Consider the following 27,298-nt stretch of genomic DNA (forward strand, 5'->3'; position numbering starts at 1 on the left):
GGGTGAAATTATCTTGTAGCTTTTCAAATATACTCAAAGAAAAGCGCAAAGATTTCGGATTCCGTCCCCCCCCCCCCCGCCCTCCACCTCCCCTCCCCTCCCCTCCCCCAGTGTTTCTTTATCAAAATGACAAAATTTCGAATCACATCACTATGACATCACAACATTACTCACTGAATATCTGTTTGCTGTTCGTAATGTCAAGATAGTTGATGTTGAGTTTGAAGTTGGTGTGGAAGTTGAAAAAATAGGAAGAGTTGAAATAGACTTCCCCTGTCCTATCTGTGAACACAAATGGTTTGTCCAGTTCAGCCGCAGTGCTCTCCAGAGACCACGTCTAAAAAACCCAAATTATAAAAATTAAATTCTATGAGCTAGTTATTACCAGGGGCGAGATAGGATGGTTATTTTTGAAGATTTTTGCAGAAAATATTTTTGCAGAAAAGATTTTTGCAGAAAATTGTGAAATCTTGCAGGACGAATCTTGTAACACTCGTTGAGTCGTCCGCTTGTGGAAACACCATGATCGACCGAAAAATGTTAGGAAAAGACCCGGTCGGACCCAAATAGACTATAAAACACTTAAGCTCGAAATAAGTTAGTAGCTGGACTTCAACTTGAACCAATTTTTCACGCGGGAATTCAAAAATGACTCAAATGTGACACAAGTTTTGTCTCGATGCAAAATTTGTCCACTAGATCAAGCAAAACTTGCACATCTATTCTGGTTCGCCCTTTTCCCCATTTTTTTTTTTACTCTCCCAGTTACAAAATACGTGTTGCTGTTATTTAGCACGTTACTATGTAAAAATATAGCACGTGCGCTTGAAGGGCGTAAAAGATATAAGCCCATTAAGCTGGGGGGAAAGGGGGCTGAAACAGATAAGATGCAAATTTACATAATTCTGGTGTTCGCTAGGAAACTAAACTCATTAAAAAAGACCTTAAGACAGCAACTCCCACATTAATCATTATATCACCTGAGTAACACATTTTTGGGTCTTTCCCATTATAGCCCCCCATGAAAATATAGCCCCCCCCCCCCCCCATTATGGTATATTTAACATGATTGGGGGGGGGCTATAGGTTATCTGACCATTAAGCTGGGGGGGGGGGGGGTTATAATGGGAAAGACCCACATTTCTTACTGTGACACTAGACACTAAATTTACAGATAATATGACCCATGTTGGACATTTGAAGTATTTCCACAATCAAGGTTTAGACTGAGGAAAACTCTTGTAAAAACAAAAGTCTCAAATTTAGTGAAGGTTGCAAATTCAATGAAAGCACATGTAATCGCGCGGAATAAAAAGATAAGAGCCAAAATTAAGCATTTCACGATTTCTGGCTAGTAATGAACAAACAGTCTTTAAGCTACAAAACAATAAATTGTATGTATAAAAAACTTCTGAAAATTCATTACCGATTACCGACCATTACCTGTTCTAAATTGAATTTAGAATGGCTAACAATCAAAACTATAAAAAATAATATTTTTTTGAGGGGCTTTCTCATACTGCATAAATTTTGTCTTTTGTCACGTGCGACTTTCCGATAAACATTATCACATAAAAAAGCTGTTCATAATCCTCATACATATAATATCAAACAATATAAGATTATTCAATTTTTTAAAAAAAACAAAGTATTTGTTATTTCATCAGAGATGTCATGAAACCTTCAAATCTCATCAGAGACAATTATAAACCCAAGAATTTAAGTTTACAAAAACTTTTACAAAAAAACTTTCACAAATAATTAAAAAAAATTTTTTTGATAATTTCAATTAGGAAGTACTTTTTTATCAGTAATATGTTATACCTCTATTGCCCAAAACACCATAACATTCAAGATCCCCAATGAAATAAGTAAAAATTACCTTGGCAGAATTTGTGAACGACCACTGTAAATCTTAACTGATTTTAATTCAAGAATATTTCAAACATTGACTTCAAGGTGCACTTCAAGGAGTATGAGCAATGTGCGTTTGCACATAATGTTCCGGCCCCGTTCGTCCGCATTTATGACTTGATGTTCTACCAAATGATGAAAAGATAGAAAAATTCATTAATTCGTATTTTCTTCAACAAATCACAAACTGAAAAATATAATGCTGCTTTAGAGGGCTGCTGAAACCTGCTATCATCAAAACTTCGAGATAAAGGAAACGTAAAAGACCAACAAAAAGAAACAAAAATTACACCCAAACTCCAACTACAGGTTTTAAACAAAATTTTCCTTAAATCAAAAGGAATAACAAAATTCAAATAGCAAATGATAACATTTAAATCAAACAAATTGACTTGTATATTACCAGAGAAAGATATGAGACCTGACCTTAATGACACTCAGTCGCAAAACCATTAAAAAGAATTATTTAAAACACTCTTGGTGAATAAGTGAGGAACCAATTGGAAGCATTTTTTATACCTCTTAAGGACGCAATTCAGACCTGTTACTGACAAGATTATGTCATACGACTACAAAAGGAACGACAAAAACAGGAAATTTTAGCAAAATCAAATAGTTTAGCAAAAAAACGGTGTCTCAGCCGTTGAATTGATAATGTATTTAATGAGAACATTAAATTTGTTCAAATTTGCAATCGTTATATACATATGAGACCTCTCCCTTACTCTAAATTTGTGGCCAGAAAACAAAGAACAACCTCGAAAAACCTTAGATACCCAAAATCGCATTTTCAAAAAATGAAAATGTACAGTATCAAAAGCCATGAAACCATTAGTTGAACACAAAACCGCTCTAAAGATTGGATTTTGGTTGTAAGAAACCGAGGATACGATCTGTCTTTACGGTGGCTACCTGCTGACAGAAAGAATATAAAAAGTGACAAAGCTCAAAAATCCTTTAATATTTTTAAAACAAATATTTTCAAAATTGAAAAAAAAACATGAGCTTTCAGTTTAAAACAGGTAAACTTGCATACGTACATACATATAATCCCTATACATACAACCTTTATACATATAATTCTTATACATCTATCCTTATACATATATACTAGGCCACCATTCATAGTAGCTGTTCATTACAAAATAACTCACAACTGGAGGTTGTAGATCATCGGATATTTTGATCACGTCCACATCAGTGACAGCTGAGTCGAACCTCTGTCCCAAATTGACACTGGTCACTTCCAGCACTGGATAGAGTCCGGGGTTGTCGGGGTCTGCCTTGATGTTCCAAGTGCACACCAAATTGGCGGGGTACGGGTGGGGGTAGTTGTAGCTCAGAATGGTCGAGTTCGATGAAATAGTCTAGAAAAATTTGACTGTCAAAATAATTGCTTGTTGTGAAATCTTATTAGTAAGTACAAAAAGGTTCGACGAGTTCAAAGGAAAGCAAAAAATGTAATTGTTATTTTAAGCTATCTTATGAAGTTGATATATAAAACTTGACGTATAAGCTGATGTATAAGTATTGAGTTTAAAAATATTTAGAAAAAAAAACAAAATATGAATTATATAGGGTTCTTTAATAAAAACTTAATTGTGTTTTGATTGTTTTGTGCGCTCAAAATTGCCAATGTCAAAATTGCCACTTTCGTGCGTTCATTTTTCTTTCCAGACCGTGTAACTTTGAACGCACGACCCCCCCCCCCCCCCTGGTGTGTTCATTTCAGTCTGGTCATATCGACTGTCGGTCTGTCACCGCAACCTGGGCCAACTTTCCCAGAAAAAATTACGTGGAAAGGATAACTTACTATTCCGTTTTGAGTTGTACAAGCTTGGTTGTTTGTGACGTCTTCATAAGGGGGACATGATCCTAAATAAACCTTTTTTTACTGCAGGATAAGCCGGTTAGTAACTTGAACCAACCAATTTTATAGCCAGAATTATCAAAATTGAAAGTTTCTAAACTTATAACATCTTCAGAAATTTTGAGTGGCAATGTATTCAAGAATTTTTGCCTAGATGTGAGCCTATTGTAGAACCTAGAGAAGAAACTTGAAGTTTAGAAAAATTCTCTCAAAAATATACTTGATTATTGGGTACTTAACTCATTTAAAGTCAAAAACAAGAACAAGTGATAAATGAACGCGCCAGATTGACATTTTTTTAATTTCTCACAATTTTGGTTTGTACGTGTGGTTTTCATTTTGTCGTAAGTTTTAAAAATGAAATTAACACCAAGACATAAACTTTATTCAAGTGAAAATTGCGAATTCATTAAAAAGTAATTTATCAAAGCAAACAGAAGTTGCTTTGTATCTATTAGACTCATTGGTTTATACTATTGAACAACAGATTATACTAAAATCTACTATGATAGAACATAATAATTGGGGTACCATTCTCTACTAGGTACCGAATAAGAAATTTTCGCTATGACCGTCTGTTTTGAAACATTCGGGGGGGGGGGGCAGTACTTTATTTAAATTCAATGCACAGAATTCTGAGTATTTTAAAAAAATGTCGAAAATTTACCCGCATCGGCAGTCGCGAAAAAATCCGTCATAAAACCGAATCGTTCGCCTTTCTTTTCACCCCCGCTTTCAAACAGCAACTTCATCGTCAAGTTACTCGACCCATCATTGATCAGACAGAACTCAAAACTGGTCGAGTCATCCGGATAACCCAATCCGCAAAAGTGGAACACAGTACTTCCACTTCCGTCTGAAATTTGGTAATAGTCCTCGCCCTCTCTGCAGAGAATTCCGAGATTTCTGATGATAACTTTGAAGTTTTGGGCGTTGTCGGTGAAAACTGAAGCGTTGCATTTGTCGTTTAGAGGGTACGGGTTCAGATTGTCGAATTGTTGGTGGGAGAAAAAAACCCCGTTGATCGTAAATTCGTCAAACTGAAAAAATGGAAATTTGGTTGGTTACAATTGAACCTATTTTCTTCACAAAAATGCAGAACAATAGGCATAGATGAAATAGAATGAATCGTTAAAGGATATTTTGTAATGTTTGATCAAATATAACAAAAAAGGAACTTTTTTTCCACTTTCACTTTGCAATAAAAAATGGGAATCAACGCGCTGAAGTATATGGCCATATTTGTTGGGGTGAGGGGGGGGGCAAAACAAAACCTTCAACAACAAAAAAACGATAATAACAACTTGCAATTTTCTCTTGGAGGAAAAATTCCAAAACTTCTGTTCTAGAAAGAGAAAATGGGAATTAAACGTACCTCTTCACAGTCCACGGCAAAACCTGAAATATGAGAAGTTGATTGAACATTCTAGAATTTAAATCATAAACCACAAAAGACTGTTTCAAAATTTGTTCATTGAAAGAAAATAATAAATAATGATAAACTTATGAGCAGTTGTATAAGAGAAGATTATTGGCAACATAGAGCCGCCTTCGCTCTCAATTTTTAAAAAATGTTTGCTTAATTGCTTATTTTTTGTTCCAACAGTCCAAGAGTTTGTTTCGAAAAGTATTTGTAGGTTGTGATCTATGCGGAGAAAATTCAAAATTCAAAAAAAAAAATATTTCTTTTGATGTTAACGTGTAAAACAGATCTAAAGAAGGCACACATAGAATTGATCGGTATCACAAAACTTTAAAATATCCTATAACAATTTTGGTTTTCAAAACCGTTTACTTAGTTAAAAATTTTTTAAAACTACTTTTGGAAAATTTTAATAAACAAGTTTTGAGCTAGGTTTTAATAGTAAAGTTGAACAAAATTTGAACACCTTAACAACATTTTTGAACAACCTTGACAATTTTTTACTAATGGTTGCAATAGATTTTACAATGTAAATTGAGTTTAAAATTTTTCGTCTAATGAAACTAATGAAGCGCTTCTTTAACAAAGATTCAAATCACAAACATTTTTTACTAATAAAAATTTCTTACTTTTGAACTTGTGCAGCGTTGAATTCCGATGAGATTTCCAATTTACTAAATTTACAAGAGATTTTCTAATTTACTGAAATTACTAGATTTCTTACTAAATTAAACAGAGATAATGGAATAAGGTTGGATTCTGGTTTGCTGAGAACGCAGTTATACAAGGCATTGAATTATCTTCAAATTTTAGTACTTTTTCGCAGAAGCAAAAATATTTTTGGCATTTATGACAAATCATCGATCTCTAAATTGTCCATAATTTTACCAGAACCAAATTTCAAAAATTAAATTTGCAATCATTTACATTTATCTTTCCTATCAAAACATTTAAGGCCGTCAACACTGAAAATCTATGGGAACATAAACATTTTGGTACGCAGGTTGGAAAAACAAAAACTTTGTAAATAAAACTTTCTTTCAAAAAGAAACCTAACAATTATGAACAATTATGAAGCATTTTAACAAAATAGAGGCAGGTTATTTTTGAGATTACTCAAAATATTCCATTTTAACCAAAAAAAATTTTAAAATGTCACGTAGAGCCTGTATGGTATGTAAACTAATAAGGTGTCTTTGTTCAACATTGGTGACAAAATTTTGCATACAAGTCAATTTTGTTCCTACCCCCACTTTAGTGGGGAGGGATAAACTATATACTCAACTGGGTTTTTTTTGTTCAGAAAAATTTGGCTTTCGATACTTTCATCGTAGAGAATTGTGAGTGGTATCATTGAAAAGCCCGTCCAGCGTAGAATACGGAGTTAAAAATATTTTTTCCATTTTCGTTTTTTACAGGGAGTTATCGAGGTTTAAAATTTTGTGAACAATCGACTGTTTTTGTTCACGTATTCAGTAATTTTTGCTAAAACGAGGCACAATTTTGCTAATATAATTCAAAATAAGTTAAGATTTATAACGGCAGAGTGTTGTTGTTACCATTAGATATAGAAGAGCGTTGCTGAATTGTTTGATTGAAGTTTTTTGGCTAAAATTTTTGATAAAATTTTCAAAAAATAAAACTTTTTTCATCAAAAATGGCACAAAAATGCTTTTCTTGGCCCAATTTGTCAAAGTTGGCCAGACTTAGTGACCTAGAAACCAACAAACAGACTCCCTAATCTGAAAAAGAGCGCTAGTTGCAATTAGGCGCCGTATGAAAGTCTTCTGGAATTAAAACTTTGACGTTTTTTGCAGGTTTAAATCGATAATTATACAAAATGCATCGTTCTTTTTTTAGTATTTGAAGAACTCCACGCAACAATTGCTCTAATTCGCAAACACTTGGAACACTTGTTTTGTTTGCTGGGCGCGCGAAAAAATTAGGGAGAGGTTCGACAATATAATGGATTCTTAGAATCAGACACTTTTTGGTATTTATTTTGATGCTGCCATTTTTCAAAAAATTTTACTTTTGTCTATTTAATGTTAATTACTGACAATTATTTTTATTCACGACTCCATTAATGACAACTCCAATTTACGTAAATTTCAGGTGGAATGTAGATACAATTCGATTTCAGACAACCAGAGGGTTTTTATGGCTTTGAGGAAGAGATTTATTAAAATTTAACTGAATTCTTGTCTTTTGCCTTCAATTTTTATTCTTTTGGCAGTCTGATTTTTAAATTTAACCACTCAAAGTTCTAAATTTCTTCCTCAAGAGGTGCAAATTAACCTTTTCTATTCATTCAGTTGTTAACTAATGTCTCTTATGTTATTGAATGTATTTGTTTTATGGAAATTTCTGTGATTTTTTGAACTTGTCAGTTTTTTATACTATTTTAGTCAACATTTTGCTTATTCTCATCAAAAACAGGTCAACCTTTCCTCCGTATAGAATACAAAATAATTTTGTGGCCGATTGTTTTAACAGAAGGTTTTTTTGCTTTTGGTACTACGAGTTTTCATACAAAATTTTCTGATTTTTGTGCATAATTTCCCAATGTTTGCTGTTGTTTTTGTTTCTTTTGTAAAATTGTAACATTATTTAACAATCTTAATGAAAAAAACTTTACAATATTTGAAATTTAACCTATTTTTTGTTTTCATAACATATGGTTTGAAGGGCTGCGACACCGTTCTCCTGCAGAAATTGGTAGAGTTTTTTTGATTTTCGCCCTTAATTTGTTGTTAACCTTTGTTGTCATATGCCAATTATTTTGTAATTAAAAGTATCAGTGGCCAACTATGGATAAGCAAATGAGCATAACAACTGATATCGTAATTGGCTAATGGTTGTTTTGACTTTCGATTTAAATTTCTAAAAAAAAGAGTAAAAGTATTCTTTAACTTATCCCTTTTTGTTTTGGTTTGTTTTTTTTTTCGTATGTTACAATGTTGTACCATTTTCGTAAACTAGCAACAATATTTAGAGTTTATTTAATGTTTTCTTGAATCAAACAATAATTTTTCTGTTATTTAAATGTCTTAATTGATGTCTTCAGGGCTTAGACAATTTGTTTCAGAAAAATTTTGTGAAGTTTAGATACTTTCCAGTTTTGTGGTTCTTTTTATTGGCATTTTGTGATAGACATATTACAAAAAGACGCTATTATGGTCAAAGGAGACGCAAAAAAGGATGTTTTACTCTCGCGTTTAATATCGTAGAAGTTAAATGGCTTCAAAACTGTGGTTTCGTAAAGTTTTTTGTAAAACTCATTAGCTCAGCTTGTATTTAATGTTATTTTATAGTTTTATGATTTAGTCTAAAGAAAAACAGTCGCAGTTAGTTTTCCGAATAGTTGCAAGATGAACTGTCTACACTTTTAGTCGGAAGATTTGTTGGCCATGAGTTTTGAAAATATTTGTTTTTAATAAAAAAAAGAGGTAGATTTTTGAGATCTGCCAATATAATTTCTGTTAAATTGTAGCTAAGCATCTCTATATGCAATTCACATCATTTATCTATTGAAAAACAATTTGCTCTTCATAACGGTTTTATTTTCTTCAAATGGCTTTTCTTCTTCGAACAACCAGTTTTCATAAAAACCATTTTTCGTAATTTTAGCATATTTTACCCCTTTTTTGTAGGTTTTTGTTTTCTTTTCATAGTATCACAAAAATGGGCGTCATTTGATTTACAAATGTTGTTATCTTCAAACAATCGTAACAAAGATCTGTATTGTGTTTAGTGATCAGCTTAATATTTATTTGATTGGGGGGACATCGTTTTCGTGCATAATTTTTCGTGCAAATTTTTAGTTTTTGCCTGTATTTGCCATTCTTTTTGTAGTCGTATGACATATCCTAATGAAAGGCCTCGGTCGCTCGCTCTCTATTGAGGTATAAAAGACTCTCTCAATGATTTCATTTGATGTGTAATGTTTCCAATCAGTTCGAATTTAATTCCTTTTTTAAAAAAACAACAATGTTTTAAAAGACTTTGCCCCTTTTGCTCATTTCTAGTCAACCTGTTCACAAGTTACATTGACGAAAGTTCCTTACTTTGTTTCAAAAAAATGCCGGTTAATCTTCTGAGTATAAATGTTATCTAATGCCATTTTGATTTGGCTATTTCTGGTAGTCATATTATGGTAGCCACAGCTCTCATGGGCCCTCTATAGTAGATTATTTTATTCTTTTAGTAGTTTGTTGAACGATATGTTGATATGTTAATTTTTTTATCTCTTCCTCATTTGGTTGACAATTAAGTGAAAAATGTAGATGAGCGGGGTCGGAACTTAATGTGCGAACGCACATTACCGAGCCTCCTTGTTGTTTTTAAAAGTTTAAATTGCTCCGGTTGCTAAACATTGCCAGTATTGAACATACTTCTTCATAACCATTGGAAAAATTAACCCGACTAAACAATTTATTATTCAAGTTTTGAGAACTTTTATTCAAGAAAATTCCGAATCTAAAAACGCTACTAGTAAATTATACTCATATGCAAATCGATAGGGTTATAGACATTATGCGCCTCTCTATTGGACCTCGCACTCTCTGCTTGCAACCCCCACGGGAAAATTCAATATAGGCCCCTCCGAGGTTTTTTGAAACATAAATAGGCTTCTGTATATTTGGTACAAAAAACGTAAGAAATCGTTAGTGTACTATGTTAAAGACGCAGGATAACTTGGGTATGTTTGGTTCGAATTGTAAAACCTTTTCTGTTTTTTCCATGTGAACAATTGAGTTTTATCTTTATAATCATATTCAAATTTATGATAGAATTCCATTCATAGAAATTCTAAACGTATTTCCTGAAAAATTTACCAAAGATCGAGCAATCTAGATGAGCAAATACGAATTTTGTATTCATTTCAAATTTAAAAATGCAACATACAGTTTTGAAAATCGATGAAGATTCAGTTCATTAATTCTGCTTTCTTATGATTTTGTAATTGCGACGACGCCGGAAAAAAAACATTATGGTTTTCTTTGGTTTTGTCTAACTCTCACCGAGCATAGCAAAGATTCCGCAAGTTTATTTCTTCTGGAGTAGGTCTATGAAACAATATTCTGGCTCTTTAAATGCGCGTTCTTCCAATTTTTTGATAAACAAATTTGAAAGATATAAAATATGAGAAATATGAGGAAAACGAAACTGTCTTGTTAAAAAAATTATCGGAAATGTTATAACCAGATGTGCGTATATTTCAAAAATTGCAATCACTGGGAACAGATCCAGGGAGGGGGGTAATAGAAAGGTCCAATCTAAGGACTCCAAAGATCCACGCCCCCCCCCCCCCCTCCCGACCCCCCTCCCACTCCCACGCCTACTCTCATTACTTACTGCACTGTTGCTGTTCACACTTTTCCTGAAGAGGCTGTTCTATGTCAAAACTACCGTCAGCCGTGGCCCTTCCCTGGAAAATCGGGCACTGGTGAAAATTCTCATCGTCTCTGACTTGGTTTCTAGTGGGTCTCCTGCAGAACGAGTACTGGTATCCATCTTCTTCGACTGGGAACAGACACTCGGCTCCTGTGTCTGTGCGACAGACTGGTTCTAAAATAAACATATATAAAAATAAACATAACCGACTAATCTCTATAGTCAAAATCTTATTGGTTTTTTTCTGGAAAGATCTTGCAAATTTCTTGCAAAAGACTATTAGCTTGCAAGATGTTGCAAAAGACAGTTAGTTTGCAAAGTTCTTGCAAAACTCTTGCAAGTTTCTTACAAAATAAACGCCTTTTTGAAAACAGAGCAAATCAAGACGGAATTCTTCCTAGTTAACTTCATATTTGTTTAAGTAACAGATTCACTAATCTCTTTGTAACTATACAAAATAAGAGTAATTTGTAACTATATTTATTCTCAACATTTTTTGATTCGATCATACTTTTGATCATAGTGTATTAGTTTTATCTCAGAAGATCTTGCAAGATTAACATCCTGTGTCAAATAGGGTTTATTGCTTCCTCTTTTTCAATCGGGTGGGAATCTGGGTCAGTGTCTTAATCAGTAGAACTACTAATAGTTACTTCCGAGATAGATGACTCAAGCTGCGCTATTATCAGCACGCTACTCTTAAGGAAATTTTTAAAATTTTTTTTATTTTTATAATTTCTCTCTTGATTGTTTCAGTTGATATTCTTGTAAGATTAGTTCTCGCACGACGAAGTTAATTATGCTAGAATCTTGCAAGATCATCATCGAGTTAAACTTCCCGAGAATCTTGATAAGTTTTTAGGAATTATACAAGATAAGTTTTAATACCTTTTATCTTTCTGAAGATCATAGACCATTATCATATTATGCAAAAACCACGCGTTTGTTCACGCACGACACGCTCATGACTTAAAATTCATGGATAAAAAGAAACAATTTTAAAGTATTTTTTGCAAAATCAGGTCTAGCCCCCTCGCCCCCTCCCTGTATTCTCCTTCATAGTATATTACGGTAATATGGGGGGGAGGGGGGGCTCAGTAAACTGCTGGGGGGGGGGGCATTAGAGAAAAGAGAAATCAATCTAGTTTTTAACAAGTAATATTAGAGCAAAAATCTAGTGTTTATATCTAGTAGTTGTAACTTGTTATAACCAGTAGTTGTTATAACTAGTAATCAAACTAACGGCAAGCTTTGATTCCACTTGAGCATGTTCCAGCTTCCACTAGCTTTCCGTTTTGATCCACCGAGGTGGCACAGTAGGGTGGACTTACGGTAACACTGTCTGATGGTTTAGTGCTGCAGTCATAATATGTCGTGTTATCAACAATAAACGGGAACTGACACAGTTCCAGGGGTCCGTTGTTGTTTGTGTTGTTTGCAGTGCACGCACATTGGTCTAAATCAACAGACAGAAGAATAGAGTCCCCCCATCTCCATGCCCCGCTCCTCATCTCGGGGTCAAAAACCACAAAGCAAGTTGTTTTGTTTCAAAAAATTTTAGATTCATTTAATCAAGACCCTGTTGATGTCAAGGCACAAATGTTGGTTCGACGTTAATTTGTCTGATAAACAAAATAAATGTCCAATTATAGTTCCTCGCTACTCCAGTAGGCATAAAAATATAATCGTCCGCTTGGAAATCAATTCTGGAAAAACCAAATTTCAAAATAATGCTGTCAATAGAACTCAAATTGCCGCATGTGAACGAGTCGGGGAAAACCTTTCAAAAATTAGTTGATACTACCCGCCATATTTTTTGGGGGTCAGATATTTTTTACCGCTGAAATTTTTTTCGTTCAATCATTTTTATCGATCGATATTGTTTGCGGAGAGATAAATTATTGAACCAATTCATTACGCTCAAAAAATGACAGGATTATTGAAATGACATTATTAATTGTTTGATTTCTTCATAAAATTATATCTCTTAAACTTCTGGAAAAGTTTTCACTTTCCGCTCTTTTTCACTTTTCAAAATACAGTTAACTTAAGCATTGAAAGTACATACCAAATTTGGAATAAATTTTTCACTAGATTTATTAGATTTTAAATCAAAAAACGAAACATGTTTTCAAAACGGTCAAATAGCACCTAAAAAGATTTATGAACTATGTCATTTATGGCAAAAAAATAGAAAAAAAATAATTAAGGAAAAGTCAAAATAAACCCTAAAATACAAAAAAGTAGTTTTTTTACCTAGTAGCTTTGAGAACGACTACACATAAAGCTGTTCGACTACCGGTTTTTTTCTGAGGCTGGTCAAAACTCTTTCATTCTCTGAGAGAAAATTTGTTGTTTTGTTCTTTAAAAATCGATTTTGGATCTTTTCCGTTTGTCCCCTTCGCCCTGTACGATACGCGCCGCCCAGCATATGCTTCTTGGGGTGCAATCAAATAATTATCCACTAATCTGGCGAGATGGGCCGCAGTTGAAAAATATCCCACAATTAAAAATATGGCCACAACATATTAAAAATATGGTATTTAATTTTAAAAATATTCAGATTAAACTGTTATTTTACCTTTATAACTTAAACCTATAACTTGAAATTAGTTAAATTTATACTTAAGCCTAAGGCAGAAAATCAACTTGACCATTTAAAAAACGCCTTTCTCTACTTCAGCAAGCTTCAGTACCAGTGCATATATTGTTTGTTTGATTGGTAATATAATTTGATTACGCTTATAAATCCTCCTCAGTCGTTGACAACCAGACATTTTTTTCCCTAAAAAGCATCTATTTGTAGGATCTAGTTTCATATAAAATTAAAAAATTGTTTTTTTTCATGAATTTTTATATAAATTAATTTGTCCTTAGGGGAATGTGTTTTAGTCCATATTCCAAACTTCAGAGAGAAATAGTGAATTTTAAGACTTCCAAATTCTTCAGACCAATCATCATTGAAAACCCTTATACAGAATACCTTTTGACATTATATACTATCAATCAAGCTTTAAAAATTAACCTGGTTCCTTTTTCAATTTAAAGTTTTCCCCACAACTAAAAGAAGCTGATTTGATAAGCTGAGAGAGTAGAACAGAAAACAGTGTTGTTAAAGAACAACGAGAATTAATTTTTCAGAGAAACACTAAAATGATAGAAGTATGTTGTATTTTATCCACAGTATCCATATTTTTAGTCACAATATTTGTTTCGAACTCCTAAATTGGGCGAATATCTCTTATCTGTAAACTTAACAAGAAGGAACAAAAACAGCGTACTAATTGTTATGCTCAATAAGAAATCGTCGTTATATTAGGTGTTAAACGTAAGAAAATGTCGATAGGTTCCGATTCGAAACGTAATTTGGTATTTTCGGTTTTACAATTCGGTATGTTCGACTTGAAACAAAACATAGCTTGCAGATTGCCAGAAAATAGCCCCAGTAGATTTGTTGTTCTGCAGTCTCAAAAAGATAGTATAAAAAACAGACCAAAAAGTTATTAAATGCTCAGATGTTACATTTCTGTCATTTATAATCTGTCAAAATTTATTACCGCTTCCAACAGCTGCTCTCAAATAACCTTCAATTAGAGTGACACACACTCACTTGATCTTATCTCTCTGAATTAAAGTAAAAAAAAAACAAATTTTAGGGTCAGGAAGTCATTTTGAGAGTGAAGTAAGTCGCGAGTGACCAGAAACTTCATCACGCGAATAAACAAAGAAACTCTCTCCACTAACAGTGAAAAGTGACGTCACGCACGCAATTCAGTTGAAATTGCATGAACAAATTAAAAAAAGCAGATGACGTCACTGGTGGTTGTGACATCATATGGTTGTAACAAAAATCTTGACGAGGAAATGAATAAAAAACCAAGAGAAGACCAATAATAACTCCAGCTATCGCTGTGCGGCTATTAATAAAATGTTTGTTTGTTCCATACAAAAACTTGATACCATTATCTGTAATCTACTCTAATGTTTTGATAGTTTTCAAATCGCAGGAGTTTCACGCGCAATTCTTGGAAACAGGTTCTTTGAAAAATGGTACAATTTGCTTGACTTTCATTTTTGGCTCATTTATATAACTAAGTGAACAAATGTGAATTTTTGTTTGTTTTTCGACTTTTCGACTTTTTCAACATTGATAGGGAAAATCAGTAATTGTTTTGAAGGTTTTGTTACCTAATAAATCAATAATAAATGATCGGAGAGCCTCTGATGGTAAATGTAGCAAAACAGAAACTATAACAAGTGCCTTTTCACATTTTTGCTTCTCTTTCTTTAAATTCTATTTTCACTAGAAAATGCGACCAATCGTGTGAATAAGTTTGTCGATATTACCTCTAAATGAACTTAAAAAAATGGCTAAATAATGTTAACAGTTAAACTTTTTTCATTTTTCCTTCAAAGTTTGTTCTATGGGCAAGTTTGTTGAAAGTTTGTGAGTTATGGGCAAATTTTTTTTAATGTACGACAGATAGATAAGGACATTTTTGCCGCTCCTACCCAGTGAATCTGGCCTCTCTTAGCTTAAGGCAGTTAAAGCAAAAGGCAACTCACGCCAGCTGTTTGAGAGCAGTTGGTCTGACTTTAGTCGTTTATTTTCTCTTAATTTTCTGGTTCTGATTTTAAGTTTGAATTTCTCATTTAAATATGAAACTTCTCTTGATATTTGATCATCACAATCTTTTTGTAGTATGAGGACTATATTCAAATAATTATCTGTAGATGGGCACATGTTGCTTATTAGTTGAAATTTGAAATTGAAAAATAATTGAAATTGAAAACACACATTGCCGATTAAATATCCCAAGAAACACTTTGTCAAAATTATGGCTATTGCTCTAACTTCTGATCAATTAAATTTTAAACCAATCTTTACCATCAGTGAAAGTCTCAAACGCGATCTCCATTCCCAAGTACTTCCCCAAGTTTCCCAACCAGAAATCGCTGAAGAACTGAAGGTCAACTTTGGAATCGGGGGTCTGGCTGACACAGATTGATTTCCCATTGAGGTAGCCGCAGTACTTGACCCCGTCGATGGCGTAGTAATCGTAAGGACACCCATAGATGTCACTGGAAAGCCATTCGACATCGAAAAAGGTGAAATCGAAGACAACAGAGCCTGAAAAAATAATTTCATAAATTTTACATTTTTCACATTTATTTGGTTCTGAAAATTTTGTTTTTTTTTTTCACTTTTTTGTATTTTTTAGTTCTGCAATTTTTCTAATTCAGTTTCTACAATTATACCATTGTGTACATTTTTGATTCAGGGGGTGGGACAAGGAAATTAGCGATGCGTCATTTTAAGATGGTCAAAATGAATATTTAAAAAAAGAGTTAAAGTTGAAATGGCCTAAAAATTTGAAATTAGCTTCCGTTCAAAAGCAAGCAATAAACGCTAAGTTACAAATTATTAATTCTACTTTTAAAAAGTCTGATCAAAGTGGTTTTCTGAAATTATGCCGCTCAAAATTCTTGTTCCTTTTATATTTGGGCAAAATAAGTAGTTTGAATAAACAACTTTCAAACGAAATCAAAACCCTTTTTGCAATTTGGCTTCTCTATTTTTGCTTGCTTATTGACTTTTTAACAGATGCACTACGGATAAAAGTTTGAACTGGGCTCCCCCCCACCCCTCAAAAAAAATATATTAATGTATATTTACAGCATACAACAATTTAGGGGAAGCTGTATTCATTCTATGCCAGCTAAGCAAAGGGTGGGCTATAATGGGGAAAAACCCATTGCAAAACTTAATTGTTGACTTTAAATCCTTGAGAAAAGTTTTCAGCGACATTTTACTAGCTGTTGTTCTTAACCAATTCGTTCACGCAAATTCAGCTCGTAAGCTCTACTTAGAGTTGTAAATTTGAGATCCTGGCCTACATATAATTGTAAGAATAAATTTGTTCACTGAATTTAAGAAATAATATGTTTTCGAAATATGAATAGACGAAGATATTATTAGCGGTTAAGCATGTATTCTGTACTTTGGAAATTGAGGAATTGGCTATTATAGTTTAATAACTGATTGATAAAATAACGCTGACCTTTTCTTTTTGCTACCGATGTTCAGCAGTAAATCAAAAAAAAGAAAAGTTTTGCTCGTTTTTATTTGACAATGATCTTATCTGTCACTTAAAGGAAACAGCAAAGAAGGTATTTATTACTTCCCTTTCCTTTTTAATAGCCGCCCTCATCTTCTCAGCCGGCTATTATAGCGCTTCTAATTTTTTACAATCCAAGAATTGGATTGTATTGGCGCTCTGTCTTTTTAGAATTCAACGAATTTGAATTGTATTGAGGCGCTGTCTTTTTTTTAAGATCTGTTCACACATTTTCATGATTTTTGAAGTCAAAATGGAGTAGTGATTTTGGTCACGCCGAAACAGGAAATGGAGCAAAAAAACGAGTGGTTTTGCGGCGTGAATTTTTTTCGCTCTAATTTTAAAGTAGAGTGAGAAAACGGTTTTTGAACAAAAAAGGTTTTTTGTGTTCACATGCTGCATTTTGACATTGATTTTCTGTTTTTTTCTTATTTTTTATCTGATTTTTAAAAAAATTATTTTCTCAATTATTTCATAGTCCATTCTAGGTCTAGTTTTTTCTGTTTAGTCAATGAAAATTCTTTGAATTCTACGTCAGGACTTGTCCTGCTATGCTTTTTTTATTTTTGTAAGATGTTTTCACACTTTTCATGACTTTGAGCTTTCAAAACGGGATAAACAGGTAAAGCTCAGCGGGCATCAATATTCATTAGAGGCCCTTAGACGCGTTTAATAGTCTTCCAATTGCTTAGAGTGGCGATCTAATTTTGGAAGACTATTAAAGCCACTCTAAGCAATTGGAAGACTATTAAACGCGTCTAAGGGCCTCTAATGAATATTGATGCCCGCTGAGCTTTACCTGTTTATCCCGTTCTGACTAGAAAAAAATTTTATTCCAATTTTTTGCGTTTTTTCGCCATTTTTCGAATTTTTTGTTGGACAAGTCTGAAATTGAGGTTTGTAATTGTTGATAAAGGTCTTTGTCAAAACATAATTATTTTCTATGACAGTTTTATGAGCTACATATTTGGTACTCCAAATATAAACACGCAATTTTATACTAACTTTTACAATTTAAAAATTTTTATTAAGTTTTTTTAAAAATTGGCATTTTTTGAGCTATTTTTTCACGAAACCTGCTTCAGGGTTTGATAATAGGTTACTGCATAGTTTCAAGTGTTAATGGAATGGTTTTTGAACATTTTAACATCACGAGTTTTTGCAATTTTTTGATAAAACTTGAAAGTTTTTTTGAAAGTTTTTGTCATTTTTTAGGTTTTCCAATCATAAAAGACCACGGATTTTCCTCTAATGTTTAATACTAGGTTACTGCACAGTTTCTAGTGGCAATAAATAAGTAACTGCACATTTTTCTCGAGGTAATCGATTGGGTATCATTTTTAAATAAAATCTTTCAGTCCAGCTAAAACAATAGTTAATAAATTCGAATTTGATCTTAATCGTAGTAATGGAGGTAAGATTCACGCACTCAAAATATCAAAAAAATGTTGAATATTGAAGACTGATACGAAGAGATAGTATGGATCATAGTCATAAGCCAATTCGAGACAAAACTGAAATAGAGAAATTTCTTAGAATAGTTTCGTACAAAATTTTTTCTCAACCAATTGTTGAGAACATGAATTGAAAAGACCTAAAACTTCTCGTAAAAAACAAATTGAGGCATATAATGTGATTAAACAGATCAGAACAATGAAGAGAGTCAATATAAAAAAATCAAAGTCAGAAATAGAAACGGGATAAACCCATAAAGCCCATTTTTGGATGCCTGCTATTTGAACGTCGTTTCTATAAGTCTTACCTGCCATCTCTTATGCTTATTGGTATTGATAGTAGCCCCTGTAGCCTCTCTCTAAGAAACTAAAGTCTGTTCAACAACGAGAAGTCATCAAAATAAATCGGACTTAAAAATGTTTTTGTACAACAATATTTTTTTTCGATATCTTCTATTCTTTCAATCCCAATCATGCTTATTGGAATCAACGGCGGCTATTTTCCGGCAATCTGCTGGGTTTGTTTAAAATTCGTTGTATTATACAGTCGTGAAAAAGTGAAAGTTTTATTCATATCTTTTCGCAAAATAACGGAGAAAACCGTCCATTAAAAAATTTTAAAATTAAATAATTTTGGCTACATCTTACACAAAATAGCTTTCTTGTACTGAACACCTTTATAAAATCTTTCAATCCAGCTAAAACAATAGTTATTAAATTCGAAATTAATCTTAATAGTAGTAATGGAGGTAAGATTCACGCAATCAAAATATCAAAAAAATGTTGAATAGTGAAGACTGATACGAAGAGATAGGATGGATCATAGTCATAAGCCAATTCGAGACAAAACTGAAATAGAGAAATTTCTTAGAGTAGTTTCGTACAAAATTTTTTCTCATTAAATTGTTGAGAACATGAATTGAAAAGGCCTAAAATTTCTCGTAAAAAACAAATTGAGGCATATTTTGTGATTAAACAGATCAGAACGCTGTAGTTCCAAAAAAAATTGAGAAACGCAATACACCAACTCTTACACAAACATCACTCATAGCCTCGTTTTTCGTTCAAAGTTTTTTGCCATAGTGTCTCAAAATCTGAAGGTTGAAACCAATAAAAAAGACCTTCGGTTGAAACGTACTATTTTAATTTTATATATTACCAGCAGTTTTAAAGCAAGTTTAATGATTTTTTACCTAAATTTGAACATTTTAACATCACGAGTTTTTGTTATTTTTTGATAAAACTTGCAAGTTTTTTTTAAAGTTCTTGTCATTTTTTAGGTGTTTCCCAATCATCAAAGGCCACGTATTTTCCTCTACGGTTTAATACTAGGTTACTACATAGTTTCTAGTGGCACTGAATAAGAAACTGCACATTTTTTTAGGTAAACGATTGGGTATCATTTTTTTAATAACATGAGTTCTGTATTATTTTAATAATATTTAATAGTTTTTTTCAATATTTCTGAAAATTGTTATGTTCCAAATTTATTGACCGTTATGAGCCAGTGAAACTATTTAAAATTGAAATAAAAACTTTATGGTTTCTGAATAAAATGAAACTGTTCTGAAGATGTTAATATCACAAATTTTAGCCTTATTTTGTTAAAATTTTTAATTAATTATAATTCTTTTTTTCAATATTTCTGAAAATTGTTATGTTCCAAATTTATTGACCGTTATGAGCCAGTGAAACTATTTAAAATTGAAATAAAAACTTTATGGTTTCTGAAGAAAATGAAACTGTTCTGAAGATGTTATTATCACAAATTTTAGCATTATTTTGTTAAAATTTTTAATTAATTATAATTCTAAAATATTTTGCCATTTGTGAGTTTAACTATCTTTACTGGCCAACAAAACTTTTTAGGTCTTGCAGTTGGCTTATATGGCAGAAGACCACAGACCAAAAAATGGTTTTCAACATCTTATTGCCGCAAAATTTAGAAACTTTCTTTAAATTTTGCACTTGTCAGTTTTTTTGAAGCGTTCGTCAAATTTCTCGAGTTTATCTACCTTTAGTGGAGTTTCTTTCATGTCTTGTGCGTGAGTAAATGAGTATATTGAAATGTATCATATTTGGCTTTCATGATAAAAGCTTCAAAAATTTTATACAAGATTGTTTTCTTATTTAATTTGTTTAAATATTTTAGTTTCTTAACTTTGAGATTGTCTTTTTGCTGGGATTGTTTAATTGATCTGCTGGTCAGGTTCTCATTAGTTCTCAGTATTTCATTCAATTCTTTGGATTGTATTTCAGGACTTGTCCTGCTATGTTTTTTTTTACTTCGTCGAACTTCTTTTCGCTTTACCATTTTGCCGCTCTATCAGCATTTTGCTTGAAATATTTTTGACTTCTCTAGTCTAGTTTCACTCTTCTGTCATTCTGCTCAAAATCCTTTTAAACAGCAGCTGGTCAGCAAAGCAATTCAAAATGAAGAGAGTCAGTATAAAAAAGTCAGAAATAGAAACGGGATAAACCCATAAAGCCCATCTTTAGATGCCTGCTATTTGAACGTCGTTTCTATAAGTCTTAGTTGCCATCTCTTATGCTTATTGGTATTGATAGTAGCCCCTGTAGCCTCTCTCTAAGAAACAAAAGTATGTTCAACAACGAAATGTCATCAAAAAAATCGGACTTAAAAAATGTTTTTGTACGACAATCTTTTTTTTCGATATCTTCTATACTTTCAATCGCAATCATGCTTATTGGAATCAACGGCGGCTATTTTCCGGCAATCTGCTGGGTTTGTTTAAAATTCCATGTATAATACAGTCGCTAAAAAGTGAAAGTTTTTTTCATAACTTTTCGCAAAATAACGGATAAATCCATCCTTTAAAAAATTTTAAAATTAACTAATTTTGGCAACATCTTACACAAAATAGCTTTCTTGTACTGAAGACCTTTATAAAATCTTTCAATCCAGCTAAAACAATAGTTATTAAATTCGAAATTAATCACAATAGTAGTAATGGAGGTAAGATTCACGCACCCAAAATATCAAAAAAATGTTGAATAGTGAAGACTGATACGAAGAGATAGGATGGATCATAGTCATAAGCCGATTCGAGACAAAACTGAAATAGAGAAATTTCTTAGACTAGTTTCGTACAAAATTTTTTCTCATTAAATTGTTGAGAACATGAATTGAAAAGGCCTAAAATTTCTCGTAAAAAACAAATTGAGGCATATTTTGTGATTAAACAGATCAGAACGCTGTAGTTCCAAAAAAAATTGAAAATTGCAATACAGCAACTCTTACACAAACATCACTCATAGCTTCGTTTTTCGTTTAAAGTTTTTTGCCATAGTGTCTCAAAATCTGAAGGTTGAAACCAATAAAAAAAACCTTCGGTTGAAACGTACTATTTCAATTTTATATTTTACCAGCAGTTTTAAAGCAAGTTTAATGATTTTTTACCTAAATTTGAACATTTTAACATCACGAGTTTTTGTAATTTTTTGATAAAACTTGCAAGTTTTTTTTAAAGTTCTTGTCATTTTTTAGGTGTTTCCCAATCATCAAAGGCCACGTATTTTCCTCTACGGTTTAATACTAGGTTACTACATAGTTTCTAGTGGCACTGAATAAGAAACTGCACATTTTTTTAGGTAAACGATTGGGTATTATTTTTTTAATAACATGAGTTCTGTATTATTTTAATAATATTTAATAGTTTTTTTTCAATATTTCTGAAAATTGTTATGTTTCAAATTTATTGACCGTTATGAGCCAGTGAAACTATTTAAAATTGAAATAAAAACTTTATGGTTTCTGAATAAAATGAAACTGTTCTGAAGATGTTAATATCACAAATTTTAGCCTTATTTTGTTAAAATTTTTAATTAATTATAATTCTTTTTTTCAATATTTCTGAAAATTGTTATATTCCAAATTTATTGAACGTTATGAGCCAGTGAAACTATTTAAAATTGAAATAAAAACTTTATGGTTTCAGAAGAAAATGAAACTGTTCTGAAGATGTTAATATCACAAATTTTAGCATTATTTTGTTAAAATTTTTATTTAATTATAATTCTAAAATATTTTGCCATTTGTGAGTTTAACTATCCTTACTGGCCAACAAAACTTTTTAGGTCTTGCAGTTGGGTTATATGGCAGAAGACCACAGACCAAAAAATGGTTTTCAACATCTTATTGCCGCAAAATTTAGAAACTTTCTTTAAATTTTGCACTTGTCAGTTTCTTTGAAGCGTTCGTCAAATTTCTCGAGTTTATCTACCTTTAGTGGAGTTTCTTTCATGTCTTGTGCGTGAGTAGATGAGTATATTGAAATGTATCATATTTGGCTTTCATGATAAAAGCTTCAAAAATTTTATCCATGATTGTTTTCTTATTTAATTTGTTTAAATATTTTAGTTTCTTAATTTTGAGATTGTCTTTATGCTGGGATTGTTTAATTGATCTGCTGGTCAGGTTCTCATTAGTTCTCAGTATTTCATTCAATTCTTCGGATTGTATTTCAGGACTTGTCCTGCTATGTTTTTTTTACTTCGTCGAACTTCGTTTCGCTTTACCATTTTGACGCTCTATCAGCATTTTGCTTGAAATCTTTTTGACTTCTCTAGTCTAGTTTCACTCTTCTGTCATTCTGCTCAAAATCCTTTTAAACAGCAGCTGGTCAGCAAAGCAATTCAAAATGAAGAGAGTCAGTATAAAAAAGTCAGAAATAGAAACGGGATAAACCCATAAAGCCCATCTTTAGATGCCTGCTATTTGAACGTCGTTTCTATAAGTCTTAGTTGCCATCTCTTATGCTTATTGGTATTGATAGCAGCCCCTGTAGCCTCTCTCTAAGAAACAGAAGTATGTTCAACAACGAAATGTCATCAAAAAAAATCGGACTTAAAAAATGTTTTTGTACGACAATCTTTTTTTTCGATATCTTCTATTCTTTCAATCGCAATCATGCTTATTGGAATCAAGGGCGGCTATTTTCCGGCAATCTGCTGGGTTTGTTTAAAATTCCATGTATAATACAGTCGTTAAAAAGTGAAAGTTTTTTTTCATAACTTTTCGCAACATAACGGATAAATCCGTCCTTTAAAAAATTTTAAAATTAACTAATTTTGGGAACATCTTACACAAAATAGCTTTCTTGTACTGAACACCTTTATAAAATCTTTCAATCCAGCTAAAACAATAGTTAATAAAAATGGAATTTAATCTTAATAGTAGTAATGGAGGTAAGATTCACGCACTCAAAATATCAAAAAAATATTCAATAGTGAAGACTGATACGATTGAGATAGGATGGATCATAGTCATAAGCCAATTCGAGACAAAACTGAAATAGAGAAAATTCTTAGAGTAGTTTCGTACAAATTTTTTTCTCATTAAATAGTTGAGAACATGAATTAAAAAGACCTAAAATTTCTCGTAAAAAACAAATTGAGGATATTTAGTGATTAAACAGATCAGAACGCTGTAGTTCCAAAAAAAAGTAAATTGAAAAATGCAATACACCAACTCTTACACAAACATCACTCATAGCCTCGTTTTTCGTCAAAGTTTTTCGCCTTAGTGTCTCAAAATCTGAAGGTTGAAACCAATAAAAAACACCTGCGTTTGGAACGTACTAATTCAATACTATATATTACCAGCAGTTACTATATTACTATAAAATTTAATGATTTTTTACCTAACTTCGACCAACCCAAAAATTCTTTAAAACATCAACTTGTGTGAAAAAAAACCGCTGGAATCAATTATTGAGATCGAAAACGCAAATCGTTTTCTAAGACACTCATCCTGGCAGCTATGAAACCATACCTTCCTAAACAGCATCAGGTGAGGTTTATGCAAAATTTGTGTGTATATGAGAAAAAAATCTATTTGCATATATTAAAATTTATGAACGAAACACAGACTCTTACTATTTTAACACCCCCTATTTGCAAAAATCTACAACACTTTTTTGCCGAATGATTAAGGAAGGAGTATAATAAGAATATAATAAGAATAGAAGATAGTGGCACGAAATTTTGAAAAATTTAGGAAAATTATATTTATATATATATATATATATATATATATATATATATACTATTTGCTCTGTATTCGGCCTTCGGCCTAAAATTGGAGAATAAGTTTAGCTGTAGTTAAAGGTTAAACACATAAGACTACTGATTTGCGAAATTCTTTGTTGTTGATTATTTACGGAGAGACAAACCTAAGATGTCTCCTATCGGAACAAATTACGGCAGAGTTGTTCAAAAAATATTAAAAGAATTCAAAAAGGAAAACTCGTTGACGAAAATATACTCAAAGATGAGGGGCTGGTAGAAAAATTTAAAAAATCTTCTGATTATTTTGGTAAGAATCCCAGCAAAATAGTAAATCTCTTCAACAATCACTTTCAACTCCAAATAGAAAAAAAGTGTGACTTTTAAAGAATTGTGAAAAAGCCTTCAAGCGAAAAAAAAGGTCTCCTTTAAAGTTGTTAAGGAGAACGGATAGTATAGTGTTGTTTGATCACTTAATCCCAATAAGCCACGTTGCCCTTCAACAAATACAGACTAGCCGCTAAAAAATTGCGCAAAATTCTTAGTACCACATCTTACAATGCTTGTTAACCAGCGTATTGACCGAAACACAATTCCACCCGAACATAACAAGGTATTTGTTTCCCTCATTTTAAAAAAAGTGAACAAGAAAATACATAAAACTACAGACCAATCTCTGTTGCATGCGCGCTCTCCAAAATGTTTGAACAGTTGATTTTATGCCAAACAGATTAACTTTTCAACGGAAACCGTGTTTTATCACCCAGGCGATTTGGATTGAGGAGCTCTTTTTCAACACAAGACGCTCTCATTTTTTAGAGACTGAACGTGCCATAACTGAGATGAATGAATTTGTTTCAAGTGCTTAGCTAGATCTATCTACAGCTTTTGACACAATCAAACGTGATTTACTTCACCAGAAGATACATTCATTGGTTTTTGAAAGGAGCACTATTCAATTGATACAGGCAATTACTCAACAACGACTACAGAACGTTTTGTTAGTAACACAGAATCTGACTAGATTGAACCCTCCTAGGGTGTAGCCCAGTGAACTGTGCTCGAACTTTTCCAATTCAATATTTATGTGAATGATTGGAGTAATCACATCAATAATTAATGCAACATTGTCCAATACGCATGTGATACTTATCTGACGCTTCAAACATAGATATTGGCGCAATAAAACCCTAAATGTTTACAGGAAAAATAGCTTAATACGTTGAAAGCAATTGTCTAAAATTGAAAACATCAAAAACTGACTTCACTTTATTTTGCAAAAAGTCTAATTGTGATTTAACCAACACCTGAAATATAGTTGTTAGTGGTGAAAAATTGACAATCAAAACTGCAGTCAAAATTGGTAAAAAAAAATCTCTTGCAAAAATCTAAACTACAAAGAAAAAGTAAAAAAAAGTGTGCTGCGAAAAGCGGCACGTGGAGCAACGCTTTTTTCCTAGTTGATACAAGAAATAAACTTAGGAATGCGCTAGTTGTTAGTCATTCTCACATTTCAGTTTCATTGAGTGTATTAACCCTTTTGCTACTAATTTCAATTGAGAAACAGTTAAACTGGGCAATAATGTCCTGCTTCAACAGAAGAAAATATGACTAATCTCGTGACCTAAAGATACAGTATGAAACACGTCCAGTTTAATACTTTTTCAAGGTTAAAGATGACGCCCGTTTGCAAAAATTTTATCGAATTCAGATCCAATTTTCCTAAAATTTATTTGCTCCTATACTGCAGTACCAAAAACAACACACCAACAAAATTCCTCTACTTCGACCTCAAAAAGAAATTACATTACCTTAAGAACTGTTTTTTCGCCTCGCTGTAAAGTCTTGGATTGACGTCATTATATCTAATCCAATTAGTAATATTCTTAAATTTAAAACCGTGAAAAAGAAAATCAGGGATCATTTCTTTAAGAAATTTCAAACTTCTCAGAACCTATAATATAGAAACCTATCGGGGAGAGATTTCAATTTAAGTTAACATCGATACAATAAATCATTTTTTTGTCCAAAACAAAGCAATAATTTGAAATTTACTCTACACTCTGAGAATCTGCATTTCAATTGAATAGTAATTTGATACTTCGAAAAGCAAGAGTAATATTAAAGTTGCTGCAGTACATCTTGAGTCCAAAATCAGGCAAATAATTTTTTCACATAATCTTTATTAAGATTTTCTGAATTGAGCAGTGTTCTTGTAATTTCAGTAATTTTTTCAATGGATTAAATTCCAGGTAGTTTTTGGTAAAGAAAAATAATAAGTTTCATTAAAACTGGGAAATTAAGCAAATTTCAGTACCAGAGGATTACTAAATTTCGTTAAATTTAACAAATGGCAAAAATTTCAGTAAATTTTAGTTACAGAACATTTGAGACGTTCAGAAATCTCCCGAAAAGTTTTATAGCCCCGTTTACAATGACTTACCTCCGACTGGGTAAGTGAGCGTTGATAAACAGTCAATGTTGACATAATAACCCAGGTCACCTGTCAGTCGGTTGGGAGTCACGAGTGTACCCTTCACTGACTGATCAGTCGGAATACTCTATGAACAGAATAACATTTGCTATGATCAGTGATCTTAATTGTGTGAACAGTATTACATTTGCTATGATCAGAAACAACAATTCTCTGAACAGTGAAAGTAAATAAGAGCAGTAATGATATTTTGTTCTAAAAGCATTAATAATGTTATTAAAAGCAGCGAAAGCTCAAAAAGAACAGAACTGAAATTCTTATTTACAATAATGAAACTTAAATGAGCATTAGCAAATTACGATTGAGAGTTAATAAAGTTTTACCAACATTTGAAACAAAATGTGAAGTGATGACAGCTTTGAGAACATTATGTGAATCAAAAAAATTAAGACGTGCTGTTGATGTACTGAGTCAGCATTAACAGATTTAACAAAAAAGGCAAAACAATTTGATTTTGTACTGTCGACCACCCCCCCCCCCCCCCCCCCCCCCCTCCAACCCATCCAACTAACTCAAAAGGGAGTTGAGTACTGAAGCAGAGAAAAATTCAGAAACTATCAGTACTGATTCAGACTGATTCCGGTCACATTTCGCTCTGAA

General features: G+C 32.4%; 1 protein-coding gene across 10 annotated transcripts in view; it reads right to left on the bottom strand.

Moving 5' to 3' along the window:
* The window catches only part of LOC142351842 (uncharacterized), a 213,226-nt gene extending 186,405 nt beyond the window's left edge, over window positions 1–26,821 (bottom strand). For 6 of the 10 annotated variants that reach the window (XM_075404059.1, XM_075404063.1, XM_075404065.1 and 3 more), the window contains exons 1-9: window positions 26,648–26,821; window positions 15,493–15,735; window positions 11,848–12,060; window positions 10,566–10,778; window positions 5,160–5,182; window positions 4,452–4,824; window positions 3,728–3,789; window positions 3,069–3,281; window positions 175–337 (exon numbers count right to left, since the gene is read on the bottom strand). In XM_075404059.1, coding sequence (XP_075260174.1) covers window positions 175–337; window positions 3,069–3,281; window positions 3,728–3,789; window positions 4,452–4,824; window positions 5,160–5,182; window positions 10,566–10,778; window positions 11,848–12,060; window positions 15,493–15,523 — 1,291 coding nt within the window. In that variant the 5' untranslated portion in view covers window positions 15,524–15,735; window positions 26,648–26,821. The remainder of the gene's footprint in view (window positions 1–174; window positions 338–3,068; window positions 3,282–3,727; window positions 3,790–4,451; window positions 4,825–5,159; window positions 5,183–10,565; window positions 10,779–11,847; window positions 12,061–15,492; window positions 15,736–26,647) is intronic. The other 4 variants (XM_075404060.1, XM_075404061.1, XM_075404062.1 and 1 more) reach the window with 2 other exon arrangements.
* Between the last annotated feature and the right edge of the window lie 477 nt (window positions 26,822–27,298).

The sequence above is a fragment of the Convolutriloba macropyga genome, chromosome 13 (assembly GCF_964194025.1).
Source record: "Convolutriloba macropyga chromosome 13, txConMacr16.3, whole genome shotgun sequence".
Taxonomy (NCBI): domain Eukaryota; kingdom Metazoa; phylum Xenacoelomorpha; order Acoela; family Convolutidae; genus Convolutriloba; species Convolutriloba macropyga.